This window comes from Prenolepis imparis, unplaced genomic scaffold, assembly GCF_030444845.1.
Source record: "Prenolepis imparis isolate NDT839.2.m4 unplaced genomic scaffold, iyPreImpa1.0 SCAF_11, whole genome shotgun sequence".
NCBI lineage: Eukaryota > Metazoa > Arthropoda > Insecta > Hymenoptera > Formicidae > Prenolepis > Prenolepis imparis.
This window is the reverse complement of record NW_028141169.1, coordinates 11,793,448-11,809,360: the sequence shown is the minus strand read 5'-3', so window position 1 is coordinate 11,809,360 and position 15,913 is coordinate 11,793,448. Positions and strand designations below refer to the sequence as shown.

The 15,913-nt window shown below is 35.4% G+C and overlaps 1 protein-coding gene across 5 annotated transcripts in view; it reads left to right on the top strand.

The window, feature by feature from the left end:
- Eag (potassium voltage-gated channel protein ether a go-go) overlaps positions 1 to 15,913 on the top strand; it is a 102,797-nt gene that overhangs the window by 8,925 nt on the left and 77,959 nt on the right. For all 5 annotated transcript variants that reach the window (XM_083050056.1, XM_083050057.1, XM_083050060.1 and 2 more), the window contains exon 2: positions 10,471 to 12,527. In XM_083050056.1, the coding sequence (XP_082906182.1) occupies positions 12,449 to 12,527 (79 nt within the window). In that variant the 5' untranslated portion in view covers positions 10,471 to 12,448. The remainder of the gene's footprint in view (positions 1 to 10,470; positions 12,528 to 15,913) is intronic.

The window sequence follows — 15,913 nt, the reverse complement described above, 5'->3', positions numbered from 1 at the left end:
TAGAATCGCGTATTAATTTGGTAAATTAATTCGATAATACACGAATTATATATTATATCTACACATATTTACGTATAACAATATATTCACAGCAAACTCTCTTCAAAGAGTTCTTTCCGAACAAAATAATTCCTGTTATTGTTGAAACGATGGGCTGCAAAATAAATTTTAACGTTTCGAGAGACAGGAAATATGACAATTGGATAATTATTATCAGTCATTGATAATTCTTTTGTATTAACTGAAGCGACATAAAATCTTGGTGAATTAATATTCAAAATTATAGATGCACACACGAGGATGATTCTTATTTATTTAATTTTATTTGTACAATATTAGATATTAAAATCGTTCAATTATAATGTAACGTTTCATTCAAAATTTTGCAGAATTTTAAATCTTTGGTATTACGTTTAAATAATTGCTTTCGCGTTTATATCGTATTATGATAAAGTTAGAAAAATTTTGCGAAGCAAATCGCATGCCTTGTTCGCCGAGATATTTCAAGCAACGAAATATCGAAAAACCATCTGGAATGAGCTTTGAAGGACTTTGCGAATCGCTCTTGTATAAATTACATCAACCGCGCTCTGATGCGAGAGATAAAAGGCTCGATTGAAAGTAGCTGGGGCAAAGAAGAAAATCATCTTCCGTTTTTATAATCTTTCATCAGTCCTGGTCCAGGCCTTAGAATAGTCTAGAGAGACGCTGATTTAGGCGATCGACCAAAATCGCTTTGTCGCGAGCTTCTGCTGCTCAAGCGGTGGCCTTGGCTGATTAACTTTCAAAGTATATCGGCGAAAGAAAACTGTGGAAAAGTCCGAGCATCCGAGAAACATGTCTATATGCGGTCACGCGAACATTCGAAGAAAATTCCAATTTAATTACGTCACTGCGAATTTTCGAGTTTGAGACACATCGAATTTCTTTTCTTCTCGCCACGTTACGTGTCGCAAGATAACTTTTAGTTTTCTATCTTCGTTAAGAGATATATATCGGATCGGATTCGCTCTCGACGAAATACATTCTTCGAGAATCCGACATGATCCGATAGATTCCACGTTGCTTCCACGTCGAATTCAGGAGATCGTAGAATGTCAACAGGCGACTCGGCGAGGATTATCCGAGGACGGGACAAATTCCTACTGGTAGTCGGTGCAAGGTGAACGCAAGGAAGAAGGAAGGGCGTACCTATACCTTCCGTTGTAGGGGGTGTAGAAAGGTCGATCGATATATGCCCCTTTTGAAATGAGAAGCCGCTCTTCCTTCCGAGCACATCAGCCGGGATAGGATAGGGTAGTCCGGCTAAAGTAACGCTAATGGCGAATCGAATCCCACTTACAAGGTGACTGTAGGGATCGTATCTCCCGTTTGCGCGGAAAAAGCCGGGAGTAAGGGCCGAAAAGGCAAAAGGGGACACGTCCAAAAGTCGTGCTCGGGACGATCGATTTTTTTCCCCTTCTGTCAATTTATAACAGCGAAGCGCGTTATTCCTCCCCGCATCTACTCCCTGTCAGCATAGGTCGATGTAACTGCCCGATTATCGATCGCGGCGCGATTCGATATCCTTCGTTGTAGAACGGAAGAAGACAACTTTTCATGTTTGCGCGAGCTGTTAATGGCGGAATTATTAGCTCGAACGCGGAAACCAAGCGTTGTCTTCCTTCTTTTTTACTTCACCGAAAAAATTGTACTCTCATTTTAAGTATATGCCACTTATCTTTATAGTATCTTCCACTAAAGTAGGCGCCAAAAGGATCCTCTTAATTTAAGAGGAAAATCCTCTAAAAAGAGATATTCTTATTAGATATTTTCTTATTAGATATTCTTAACGTGCAAGAATATACATATACTAAAAAATTAAGAATATATTCTTAATTTAAGAGGATATTCCAAAAAGCATCACGTAAAGACGGAAATATCCTTATTTATTAAGAATATCTATTAGAGGACTTATTAAGTATGAATTTCAAGAAAACATTTTTTTCGGTGTTCCTTTATTCGTTTCTTAGGTCAATTGTACAGATCGCGGAGATCTTTTTCCTCCGACTTATTATATTCGCTTCTTAAATACTTTTGCGGGGCACTGGGGAAATTTTAATGCACTTCTCCGTACATTAATACATTATATATCGCATCGATTGCCCGGTTTGTATGCGCAGCGCGCAATTATAAAGTAAACTATTGCAGAAGAGGAAGAATAAAAGGTGTGCTCCGAATTGACCGAGGAATAAAATGTTGATGCGGTGACTGGCGTTCTGTTATTTTGCATTCGCATTTTCATTTCACTTTAGAACGCTGCGGGGAAATTGTGTGGGACTCTGCCCACGAGAAGCAGAGCGCAGATGCGCCCTTGAATTTAACAACTCTTATATAGAGAGAGAGAAGGGAGTTCGCTCGCTGAAATTTTTTGCATTATACTTTGCTGCGAGGAGGCTTGGTAGAATCGTTCTCGTCCAACAAGGCTTGTCTCAACGGGGTCATTCGGCGGTTACGTAGATGATGGCGTGGACCAACGACTGAGAAAAGTACCTCGCGGAGCGATCGATCTCTAGAGGAGATAAAAAAAGGTAGTAAAACGTGTCGGGCCAAAAAAAAAACGCGCTTCTCGCGAGATCGATATTTTGTACATATACATATAAATATATAAATCAGGTATGAAAAAAAGGAGGCTAATAAGAGCCAGATATTAGTCGCAACAAAATTGTTTTTAAATTTCTCTCTAATTATTTTGAACGTTTCGCTTCTTCCTTTGTAATTAGAGAGGAATTTAAAAACGATTTTGTTGCGCCTAATATCTGCCTCTGACTCTAATTAGCCGTTTTCATATTTGATTTTGTATTTATATATTAGACCCCCTTTTCAATTTATTAATAAATTTATATATGTAACGATATATATATATATATATGTATATAATAAATAATATATATAAAATATTTATATATATACAGTAGAAAAAATATATATATAAAATATATGTATAAAAAACGTTTATTCTCTGACGACGATCAGCGTGTGATGCATTTTTTAAATCGTGCCGAGGTTGTATACATTCTTCGTTTATATTAACAATATATTATAACGCGAAAAACAGTCTCAGACTTGCGAGCGGATAAAAATCTATGTAGGCACGATAGATGTTCAATCATTGCATGAATAAGAGATTCGTGCAAGATTAGAAATTGCGTTGGATATATACATGGAGCCCGATTTTGAAATTTACTGGAATTGTAGCAGAGTCTTGTAGTAGACAGATAACAACGCGTATTTATTCTACCGAGGATATCCATATAAAAGAAACTATACGAAAGAAGGAATGTGATAGGAAGACGCGATATATTTCTCTTTTCCTTCTTTGCTCGTAGTAACATACTATTGCGTTAGAGGTGATATCTTCTTTTACTTTAGAATTTATTTCCAGAATTTATCTCGCAGTGTAAATAAAAATGATAAAAACAATTTATTTTCTCAGATTCACTGAGAATTTCTGTAATATATTGAATATATGTATTTATTGTACTGTATTAAAATTTCTTTTATATATAAATGTATCATATTTTATGTTCTTTCATTGTCATGTCCAATTTTATCGCTGGAAAAGCCGGCTTGACACGATAATAAGAGGACATAACATATAATATACTTATAAGAAATTTTAATATAGAAATCATTTTAAGTAATTATTTATATAAATTTAATTTATATATAGATAATTTATTTAATATTAAATAATTTATATAAATAAAATAAAAACGATTTATATAAATAATTATAATTTAAATAATTATTATCTTAAATAATTATTATTGTCGCTACAGCTAATTGAGTAATCTTGACGTACGACAGGAGTATCAAAAAAATTCAAAATTTGACGTTTAACTTGCGAATATTTTTCTTTCCTTGAATATCATCGCGTATTTCACGCGAGCGTGAAAGCATAGTAAAGTTTCTTCAGCGACCTACACTGCACTTGTCACAGACCCTCTCTGTGTACGTTATAATTGTTATTTTAGCGCGATACGGACATCATCGCGGTCGGCTGTTGGCGTCCTTAGGCGAGCTTAGTCCTTTTTTTTTAGCGCGAAACTAAGCTAATCGATTGTGCGCGAACTACTTTTCCACTTTAGGCCGACCTTCAGGCGATATTAGAATTCTTGTAAATCCGGGCGAACTCGGCCTTTCTCTCTCTCTCTCTCCCTTTTCTAATATTGGTAACATTCGCCCGTGCACGCGAGGCATGAGTGCACCTATCCTGTAAACTGGGACAAATTGGAAATGTCACATAACGACGAGGACGTCGACGACGATGATATCGAGACAACGGTGTCGAGGTTGCAAAGAGTCAACGTTTCCTTTTCGGTCGATTTCGCATCAACTTGTAAAAACAAGCTTAATCTTTAATGCGAAATACGCTCACATGGGGATTATTATAGATTCCAACGCGCTCGAATGTCTACATTCATCTTTATTATTACATGCACTTGCGCCAACTTTTCAATGCCTTTCTCTTACCTCTATTTCTGGATTATAATTAAGATTATATATATATATATATTTTTTTTTTTCATCGCGCGTGATAATAGCGAGAAGAGTTCAGAGATGCAATTCGTTCAATTTCTCGTTTAATCGCGTGTTTAGAATAATCATCCTTGAAAATCTTTCTTTATTTCGTTATCCAATCTGCGAATTTAATTTATCATTAGATGCTTATCTATAATGTAGTTATTGTGCTAAAAAAAAAAAAAGAGAAAAAAATATTGTTATATAGAGATGAGCATTCTTGATAAGGTTCACGATAATCTTGGGACGCGTTCGAAGGAATTTTCCGGAATTTTCTTTATCTCACTGAGGATGCCACTCGAAACTCCTTCTTCGGGGACTGCTACATCTCGCGGCATCCACCTAACCCGTGTAGTCGGTTTCAAGTGTACTCGAAGCCTTTTACTTCGACACTCCAGGTGGTCCTTCTGCGGAAAAATAAACACGCGACGACCATCTGGGATCCTGAAGAAACTAACCGCGTTTGAACTATTTTCAGAAGTCGCCGATACGCACGATTTGCAAATAAATGTCTCTGTCGCGAGAAAATTTTTGATTGTCTTTTCAATCGAGAAGCTCCTGATGACACATCGAGGAACGATTTGTCTCTCTCTCGAATAAATTATTCACTCGCATTGTTAACTTCGATTTCGTACCGCTATGATTTATGATTTATGATATGCTGGTGCAAATAAATAGGACACGCGATAGGCAGAAAAGTTGTTTTAGAGAGAAAGAGGTTTCTTTCTTTTTTTTTTTTTATTTTTCTGAAATAAAAAAGGAATTAATTTTTGTGCGCACACAAGCTCGCATTTTAATTTTAAACGTTTACATCGCTTTATTCGATACTTTTCAACAAGGTTTGTTATCTATAGACTGCATTACAAGTGGAATCAGAGAGTCGATAAGTGATCGGGAATGATTGTTATTCCAATTCGAACAAACGGTAATATCGCCTTCCTGATCGTTAAATGGTTTGTGTTTTCCCACTTATATTCCCCATTTTATCTTAGCGGTTACTTTAAGTGTCAACCTAGATTGAAAAGCGCTGCCTTAAGAGCTTCTCGCGGTGCATCGCTTTCAGATCATATCGCGTAGTATATCATAAAATTCGTTTTACGTCGCTATAAATTTTCTAAGTAAAATTGATCTGCGCATTAGATAATTATTAACCGACTTGCATCCATTCATCTACATAAATGCGCGCGACGCTTCGTCTAGTTTGCCCAAATTTATTAACTCGTAGAGAAAGAGAGCGAGAGAGAGAGAGAGAGATATCTATCATTTATCTTTTCCCATAAATAGAGAATTAAGTTATGTACTCTAATTTTATTTTATTTTTTTTTTCGAATTTAATAACTCAGCATCCCGCTGTAGAATGATGAAAAATAGATTCCTTTTAATTGCATGAATAAATGTTTCTGAGATAAGGAAAAAAAGAGAGATAAACGATTATTTATATATCTCAGAAATTTATTCTGATTTAATTAGAGAGAGTATTTTTATGACATCAGATTTGTTTTGGGATTCTCCGCGACGTTTGAGGAAAAATCATCGGATTATCACTTTCCTCCACTTCTCGTTATTCGACATGAAAGAGACAGTTATTCCTTTGAGACACCGAACTCTCTCGCAGGTATGCTCGGGACTTCCTATCCCGTTGGTTTCCCGCAGCGGGTGCTCGTAAGTTAATGAACGTCGCGATACATCGCCGCCACTCTCTCGTCTTATCGCGAATAGTGGCGAGAGAACGAACTTCGCGTTTTGCATCAAGCAAAGTTTCGCTCTTTGCGAACTTCGGGTACCGTCGCTTTCGGCTTTCACTTAAAGCAGATATATCTCCAGCAAGTATATATATATATATATAAACGACAGAGAAATAAATCGGGCACTACATATAATTGCACCACAATAATTTGCAATATAATAATTTGCAGTAATGTAATTGGATCTAATCAATTAAATTATATTCTCAAAATTTTTATTTCTTTTATCATATATTTTATATATTTATAATATATAATATACATATATTATTTATATATATTATATTATTTTATATTAATATAAAAAAAATATATAACTTATATAAAAAAACTTATAATAATTTGCAATAGTATAAAACTGATAAAATAATAATCAATTAAATTAAATTCTCAAGACTTTTATTTATTTTATCATATTTTATATATATTATATTATTTTCTATCATATTTTTGTATCACAAATTATTTTATATTAATATAAAAAATACATGAAAAAACTTGTAATGATTTGTATTATTACAATTAATATATTATAACTAATAATAATTTGCAGTAATATGTAATAGTATAATCAGTTAAAAAAATTATCAAGACTTTTATTTAATCTATCTCATATTTTTATATTACATTATTTATATTAATATAAAAATATATGAAATATATATGCTTTACTACATACATTTTGTGAACTGTTCAATTTCTTATTCACACTTTATATGAAGTACCAATAATATTATTTCATACATATTTTATAGCTCATGGTATCGAATGCATAATGCATGATCGCGTTTTTGATGTATGCATTTCGCAATTTCGCGCGCATGACAAAACAATCGTCCCACGGCATGTTGCGTGGAATGAATAAAAAAAAACATTGACGAGAAGGGTTTTGCTCGCATTTGTGACGAGGAGCGGACACATGTGCGGAAATTCGCGACGCTCGCAAAAAGTAAGCCCGTCGGAAACGCAGATTTAACATTGTCATTGGCGCTCTTGCATCTCGCTGATATCTCGAGGAGGGCAAAAGCAAGCGGACCGGAAAGGAGGTCGATCCTCTTTTTACACGAGGATTGGTCAAAGCAATTCCAACATAAAGAGAATTGAGAGGGCGGGATAAAACAGCACTGTCGATTATTTCTTGCGCCAATATTCGTGATTTTCGCAAAATTGTGTCGAGGAGAGACAAATTTATTTTCCAACCAGCATGTGGATTTTCGTTCCCACGCTTGTTAAATGAGCAAAACGTTGTTTGACCAATGCTGAAATCGAACGAAAATTTTCCCTTGGAAATATACATATATGAAAAAATCTGTAATAATTTGCAATAGTGTAACTAATATAATATTTGTAGTGATCATCAATTAAATTAATTAAATAAATTTAAAAAAATTCAGTTAAATCAAATTAAATTTTCAAAACTTGTATCTATTTTATCATATTTTATATTTATATACATATATATATATATTACATTATTTTATTATTAATATAAAAAATATGAAAAAGCTTTAATAATTTGCAATAGTATTGCATATTATAAACTATTATAATAATTTACAGTAATGTATAATGGTATAATCAATTAAATTAAATTTTCAAAACTTTTATTTATCATATTTTATATATATATTTTTATTATTAATATAAAAAAACCTTTAACAATTTCTAATGGTATAATATAATAATTTGCAGTGATTTTTGTAGAAAAATGTGCTGAATTCATATAAAAATATAATATTGAATAACTGTGTAAGAAATATATAGCGATGCACGTGTCTCATTGTTTACATTTACACATACTTACGGCGGTATGTCAATATGATGTAGTGGGGGTGTGTCTTATTACACAAAGGGAGAGGGGAAAGAGAACAAGGACCGGCGCTCAGAGAGACGAAAAGATTGTTATTATTCTTCCATCAACTTTCGTTGTGAAGGAAGGTGTATTATCCCTTTAACAAAGCGTTCTTCTCTATCTCGACAGCCTTCGATAGCGATTCCATTCAGTTCTCTCTCACAATCTCCGTAAGTTAGTTTTCTTTACATAAAATACATGTAACTTGGAGAAAATTTTTACGCGTCAAAGATCAAGGAAAATCTATAAAAAAAAAAAAAAAAATAGTAATCTTACTCTCTATATTTTACGTAACAAGTTATATTGTTAGAGATGTAGAGCGATCGATATAACCCGCGAAGATTAATAATAGATCGATTTAAGCGCCAATATTATACGCCAGATATAGATAGCCATTGTTTAGTTTAGCGCTTCTATAAACAGCCTAGATCCACCTCGCGTAAGGATGCGGATCCACCTTCGCTAAAGCGCCGCGACTAGGAATTATCAGAGCTATTCAAGTAGCGGCACGTACCTACATACACACGTAGGTGTAAACCGCCAGCAATCGATTCGAAATTAAACATGAAGGAGGAGCAACGATGTTACAATAGACGCGCGAGAGGAAGTAATCGGCAACCTTGTGTCGCGACAATAATCACGGGTATAGTGCAAAGTTCGCGATTCAAGTTTACCGGATATATATCTTGTCACGATAGGGTCGTCTCGCTACATTCTCCGTTATAGTATTCTCGCGATTTGCAACCTTGCGCTTCAATGTTATTTTCGAAAGAAAATATGCGCGACTCGGATGATGGATTACATAAATGAAACCTTGTCAAACGATATTTCTCGGGTTAAAGTTAAACACAACCATTCACGATCGAATCGCAAGTTTATATCGAGCAATCCTGCTTTTATTTTAACCACCAGGTATATCTCGATACTCGATGTGTATATTTCAAGTAGTTAGAGGTCGGCCGATCCCAAGTGTTTCTTAGCACGATATATTTCATAATTCGTGTGCGATGAATGTTAATCGCGAAAAGTAAAATAATGATAAAAATATAATTATAAAAAATTGTATCTTTTGATGTTACATAATTCGATCACAAAGAAATAATGAATATTATTTTATATTTTATAATTATTAAATATTTATAATTTTATAATAATATATATTTAATATATATTTAATTTTTATATATAATTTAATAACAAGTAAATTATAATTTAAATTATAATTTATTAATATTTTAAATTATTTATAATTAAAATTTATTTTTATTAATTTTTTTATTTATAATTCGATCATCTCACACAAAAATATTGCTACATTTACATAATTCATCAAAATTTACGAAACAACGTAATAACTTATTAATAATAAACGATGGAATTTTGATAATATGTACGTGAAATGTATATTCTATAAAATTGATTGATATGCAAAGCTGTATAGAGACTATAGATTTGATGACATGTTATGCCATGTATGAGGTGTCATATCATATATTTTATATACGATATTTATAGCGCGATCGACCGACAAAACGCAGGACGACATACGCGTGTATAAACGTCTCGTTTCGGAGTTCATAAGATTCGACTCTAGATATCAGCGAAGACGCTGTATATCGTTGGCAACAGGCTGAATCGACGCAGCAACGATTCGCGTTTGAATGTCCGTATTAGGAAGTTCTCAAGTGACATTAAAAGTTGGACCGCTGTATTTCTTCCGACTCGGAGCGCATTATTCGGAATACAGTCGCGAACCAGAGAAACAAAGTCGATTTTTGCGCGAATAGAATTTTTACGAGAGATAAAACGCCGAACTCCGGAGAATCGGAAAGTCATACGTTATAGGAATAAAATTATCTTGCAATACGAAACGCCATTTCGAAAGTCGTCTATATCCGAAATACAGGTTGAGCTACGAGTGTGAAAAACTTTGACAGCTAAAAATGTTATATAAATATAGATTCTATTTCAATTAATTGTAGAACTGCAAGAAATCAAAGTCTTTAATGCAGTAATAAATAATAGATTTAATATCTAGTTACAATTATAAAAAAAAAAACATTTAATATTCATATTTATATAATATTTTTTATTTAAAATGATCTCCCGAAGTTGTCGAAATTTTTTTACACGTAGATTATCCCATATTTATCAGATGAAATTTTACTATAAATGATATTACAATATATCTTTAAATTTTTATTTTCTTTAAATTATGCCAATTATTAATTTTAATATCGCTAAATTTTCGGGAACTTATATATCGAGCTATTTTCATGCTCACGGGAACAATTATTTTTCTATTTACAGAAAACGTTCCACCATCGTCAATCTTTCGGTCATCGATCACCCTGAAAAGTATCCCCGCGAATAACCGATCTTGTTGGAGAACACCAGGGACTTGTCGTAGGACGAGACCTCCTGTGGAGTGTCGAAGTCGAAAGTCTCTCTCTCTCGAGATGGTCATGTGACTGTCGGCAGTCGACGTCCCACATCCGGTCCATCCTCCCCGAGGGATGTCCTCCTCCGCGGGTACCGCCTGCACGGACGCCGAGGAGGACGCCGAGGATGTGGAGAACGACGTTGCGGGTAAATCGGCGCAATCGTCACGTTACCTGTCGCTGTCGTCGTCGTCGTCGTCGTCGTCATCGCCAACTCGTCACCGTCGCCGCGCGGGCGATCACTTGGAAGGATTGCGGTTAGATGGGTCATCGCTCGTGCACCATCGTCCGCCATCGTCCGACGACACTTCCGGGAGCACCGTCGAGGACACGCGACGTCGCCGGTCGACGCCAACCCGGGCGCGCGGATAAGACGAAGAAGAAGAAGAAGAAGAAGAAGGAGAAGAAGGACGACAGGGGCCCGTCGATCGGCCACTTCCGGCCGATATTCACTCCGAGCGGATTCGGCGAATCGCTGACGACCGGGCCGGTCGATAGATCGACAACGACGGCCGTCGTCTTCGACGCCGAGTCGATAAACGAGGTCTGGCAGGCACGTGCGGCTGGAGTTCCGGACGAGCATCGGGCGTGCGAATCGATAAATGAATTCGAAGGCGAGCCGGTCGCCGATCGGTCCTCCGGGTCGATAAACACGCTAATCCCGTCGAGCATCGCTGGCAGCTACCCCGTACGTCGATCACCGTGTACAATCCGATTCGTAAAATCGAGGATCCGGAAGGATAGCGGAGGGATAAGCCGACGACCGGCAGGAACCGAGCTCGAGAAACGATTCCCGATAATCGCTCGACCGAGTCTTCTTCCTTCGACCTTCGGTCGACTGTCAAACGAGCGAGCGGCAACACGTGTCGGGCACGTGTCAATTTTCGCGAGTGAATTTTCGAGAAAGCGGTTTTCCCGGCCGGCCTTTTTTCCCGAGACGATTGAACCCTACGAAATCATCCGCTCCTCCTCATCGTCGTCGTCGAGGGAATTCTCATTGATTCTCGTAGCTGTCCCGTGTCGAGCCGCCGCGATGACGTTCGGTAGGGGGACGTCACTCAGATGACAAAAGAAGAGTCGTCGATCCCATCCCCCGTCATCGTTCATTTTTGAAGAGAATTGTCGACTGTCCGGGAAGGAATTCTATCGTTCGATCGGCTATCTAATGGGAAGCGAAGGCGGCGATAAACGGCACCGGAAAATCCATGGCAGGATTAATCTTCCGAGGAATTCGGGACCTCCTTCGTCCTTTCGAAAGTTTTGGCTGATTTAGAAATCGCGACGAAACGAAACATAAAAAAAAATAAAAAATCTGAAACTTGTCCCAAGTGCCACAAGCAACAAGGAGAGAGTGTTTCGATCGATTTTTGCCGGAAGTGACGATGGGAAATTACTGAGCGCTTTTTGCTGTCGCTCGTCGAGAGAGAGTGCCGCGAAAATTGTAAAATTTTTCTGGAAAACTGTGTGAGCGCTCGTTCTGCGAAGAGGACCAGCTTGTTGTTGTACACGGTTACGCAAAAATCATATAAAAACTCGTTTCCCGTATTTATCTCTCGAACTTGTGCCGTCGCCGGACCATTTTCGCGCTTATATATATGTACTACCGGTCTAAATGAATCGCGATGATGAATTCGAGTGCGTGAAGTGTGCCGTCGTTTTTGTTACGCGAGAGAGAGATACTCATCCGAGGTAAGATTCGACCATCCTAGAGGCGGCAGGAAGATACCGAAGGATTTTTTTCATCATGTGTCGCGGGCGGCTTGAGATCATTCTAGCCGGTACAGGCTGGCCGAGATCCTGATAGCCACCGCAGCGACCAGGATCTGGGACCATTCAACGAAGAAAGGATGCCAGGGGGCCGCAGGGGCCTGGTAGCCCCCCAAAACACGTTCCTGGAAAACATCATACGACGCAGTAGCAGTCAACGTGAGTTTTTGCTCTTTTTATCTTATTATCTCATCTGCACAAATTTTGAAAAGTGTATTTTCAAAAAGATGATGTGCAGATTTGTCTTCGGCAAAAATGTCGAAGCGCTAATTAATAGTTTTCAAGTCACACGCGATTGAAAGGCAAAGTCTCTCTTTTCGCGAAACAAAGAGAGCTTCAAACATGATGATAAAACATTTCTCAATTAAATCCCAGGTAGAATTTAATGAAATTTTAATTTTATTTCAAGTACAATTGCAAAGATATATGCTAAAAATTATTAAGGTTGCGATAAATGATAACTCTTTAACAATTTCGCTAAAAAAAATCCAAATTGAATAAGGAGTCCAGCATTAAAGAATAATACCCGAAAAGTGAGTTAAGGCTTCGGAAATCGTAGGCGCCGAGAACTTTTTAATTTAAGATCACGAGGGAAATGAGTAGGAGTGGATAAAAGTATGAGAAACTTTGTTATATTTCCATCAATAAAAAAATATAGATCTAATCAATACAGTGAAATATTAATTAATTGTATTTGCGACAAGACGCGCACGATGACATAAATTAATTATACGTATGTACAATTTATTTGGGGATATGGGGGAGGATGGGAAATTATGAATTATTGATTTTAACGTAAATCGATATTCTCTATTACATAATATCGCATAATTATGCGGATTATTCTCGAGTCTCTCAATCATAATTTCGCTATTGTTGCGCGCAGATTTTATGAGATTTCGCGGTAATAATATTTTACAGAGAATACTGCTGCGCTGTAGATTCGAACATCATAAATAAATCTTTTGGCAGTTATGGAAGGGCTAAATCAAGCATGTAATTTGATATCGATTTTCCTAATTGGAATGCCTCGAATTTCCGGAATCTGTCGGAATTCTCTATATTCATATACGTTCAAAAATAGCAACGGCAGTCAAGCGGACCGTAAATGAAGGCGAACCTGTTCGATTATATATCTTGAACTGATATACTGACCTACTCGTTTTTTCAAGGAAAAAAGTCGAGTATTGCTCAAACTACACGCGTCGCGTACATTTCAGGTACCTCACGAGGAAACTTTGTAAACCCGAAAGTTCTGAGTTTAAAGAAACTTTACACATGTAGGGAGGATAAATAAATTAATTTAGAAATTTTTAATTGCTATCCAAAAACGATTCTAAGGGGTGAAATCACCTTTTATGTGTAAAACGGTTTTTTGTTTTTCTCAATATATTTCGAGATATCAAAAAATGTTAATTTACAAAATAATTAATTTTATACAAAAGTTTTCATAATAAGAACACCTCTAGTTAACCATAATAATAAAATTTTGAAAATAATTTAATAATTTTTGAAGCAAATTTTCTTAAATCTTAGGAAAAATTATTTTTTTCAAAATTTTATTAATGTGGTTAAATAATGATATTTTTAACATGAAACTTGTATAAAAGATTTTTCGATATTTCGAATGCTTTCTGAGATATATTGAGAAAAGCTGATCTATATATAAGAGGTGGTTTTACCCCTTAGAATTATTTTTGGGCCGCAATTAAAAATTTCTAAATTCATCTATTTATCTCTTTTATATGTGTGTAAAATTTCATCAAAATCTAAATTTTCGGGTTCGCGAAATTTCATTCTTAGTAGTGGCGACAGAGTGGATAATTGCAATTCAAGTTTTATCTTGGGGTTAATTAAAAGTTCGTAACAACGTTCAATGGTTATTCAAGATTCGTCGCATTTTGTACTTCTACCTTATTCCATCTTATAAAATACCGAATGAATGCAATAAATTGTACCTACGTAATATCGTAACTCTAGCGTGACGCTTTACAATTCGATTCATTTTTTGTCACGAGAGGGAGAGAAAGAGATTTAACAAAGTTTATATGTAACGTTATTTAAAATATTATATATAATATTATAATATAATTTTATATAATTCTCCCTCGTTTGATACGCAATGTATAATAAGCGTAAAATACAGTAAAATAAATCTCTTAATAAGTTAATGTATCTAAAGCTGAGTTAAATCCGATGGGAAAATTATGCAGAGAGAGAGTAGTGTAGGATCATTTTGATCTTCGAAACTACATTAAATGGCTAAGCAAGGCTGTTTCAGACGTAACACGGCGAAAAGTTACCCTCACCTATAGTATAATAATAATGCGAAAATTACGGAAAAATTATGATATCGCGAATTGGGAGGGAGAGACTTTTTATCCGTCATCAATCACGAGAAAGGTGGGAGGGAGAGGATGACATGCAAAGTTTTCTTTCGTGAAATTTCTACAGCTTCCAACGACAACGTTTGTCATGTTTACACGAAATATCGAGAGTGGCTTTTTTTTATGGCTTTTTAGCCCCTTAAGTTTCCCTCGACGTGGAAGACCGAAATCTCTCCCGCGGTTTTTCCCCGTAAGGACAATAAATCCTATCTGGCTTCTACCACCAACACGCATACACGACGTTGTCGGTTCTTCTCAGATTCTCTCTTTCTTTTTCTCTCGTGTCATCGACTTTGACGACGAGGGTGAGGAAGAAGCGATGTAGATTTATTCAGACTACATTTCCCCCGGAAAAAAGCTTTGACGAGACAGACGATGATTAGGCCCACGTATAAAGTCATCTCATTCTCTTTATCAGCTGTTTGGAAAGGATTATAACTCGATAAAGGCTTATGTCAAACTTCGAGTTAGCTTTAATCGTGACATATCGTGATGAATAAAATTGTGATATTTTTTAATAATAATTATAGTTATTTTTTCGAACAACTTTGTTATATATTAATTAAGATCTATATAAGTGATATATTTATAATTATTTATTAATATTAACGTATATAACACAGAATTTTTTTATTAATATATCTTATTCTTAAATTCTTTTAAATATTCTCTTGCTCATTTTATTCAATTATTTAAATATATCTCATTATTGAAAATAAATTTTAATGTCTTCGTCACTTCGATCGAGAATTTGGTTGCGGTAAAATATTTATATAATTATTTATTAATATTAACATAACGTATGGTTAACGTACATTATTCTTATATTTTTAATACTCTCTCGCACATTTTATTCAATTATTTAAATATTATATACTTCTCATTATTGGAAATAAATTTTACAGTCACTTGAATTAATTCTGTTTGATTGAAAAATTGATTGCGGTAAAATATTTGTAATTATTTATTAATATTAATGTAATGCAGGTTTTTTATTAACTTATAATATTTTTTATATATTCACGTTTTATTCAATTATTTAAATATACAATTTCATTATTGGAAATAAATTTTAGAGTCACTGGTCGCTTGTATTAATTCCATTCGATCGAAAAATTGATTGCGGTAAAACGCGACGAAACGCGATTAAACGCATCC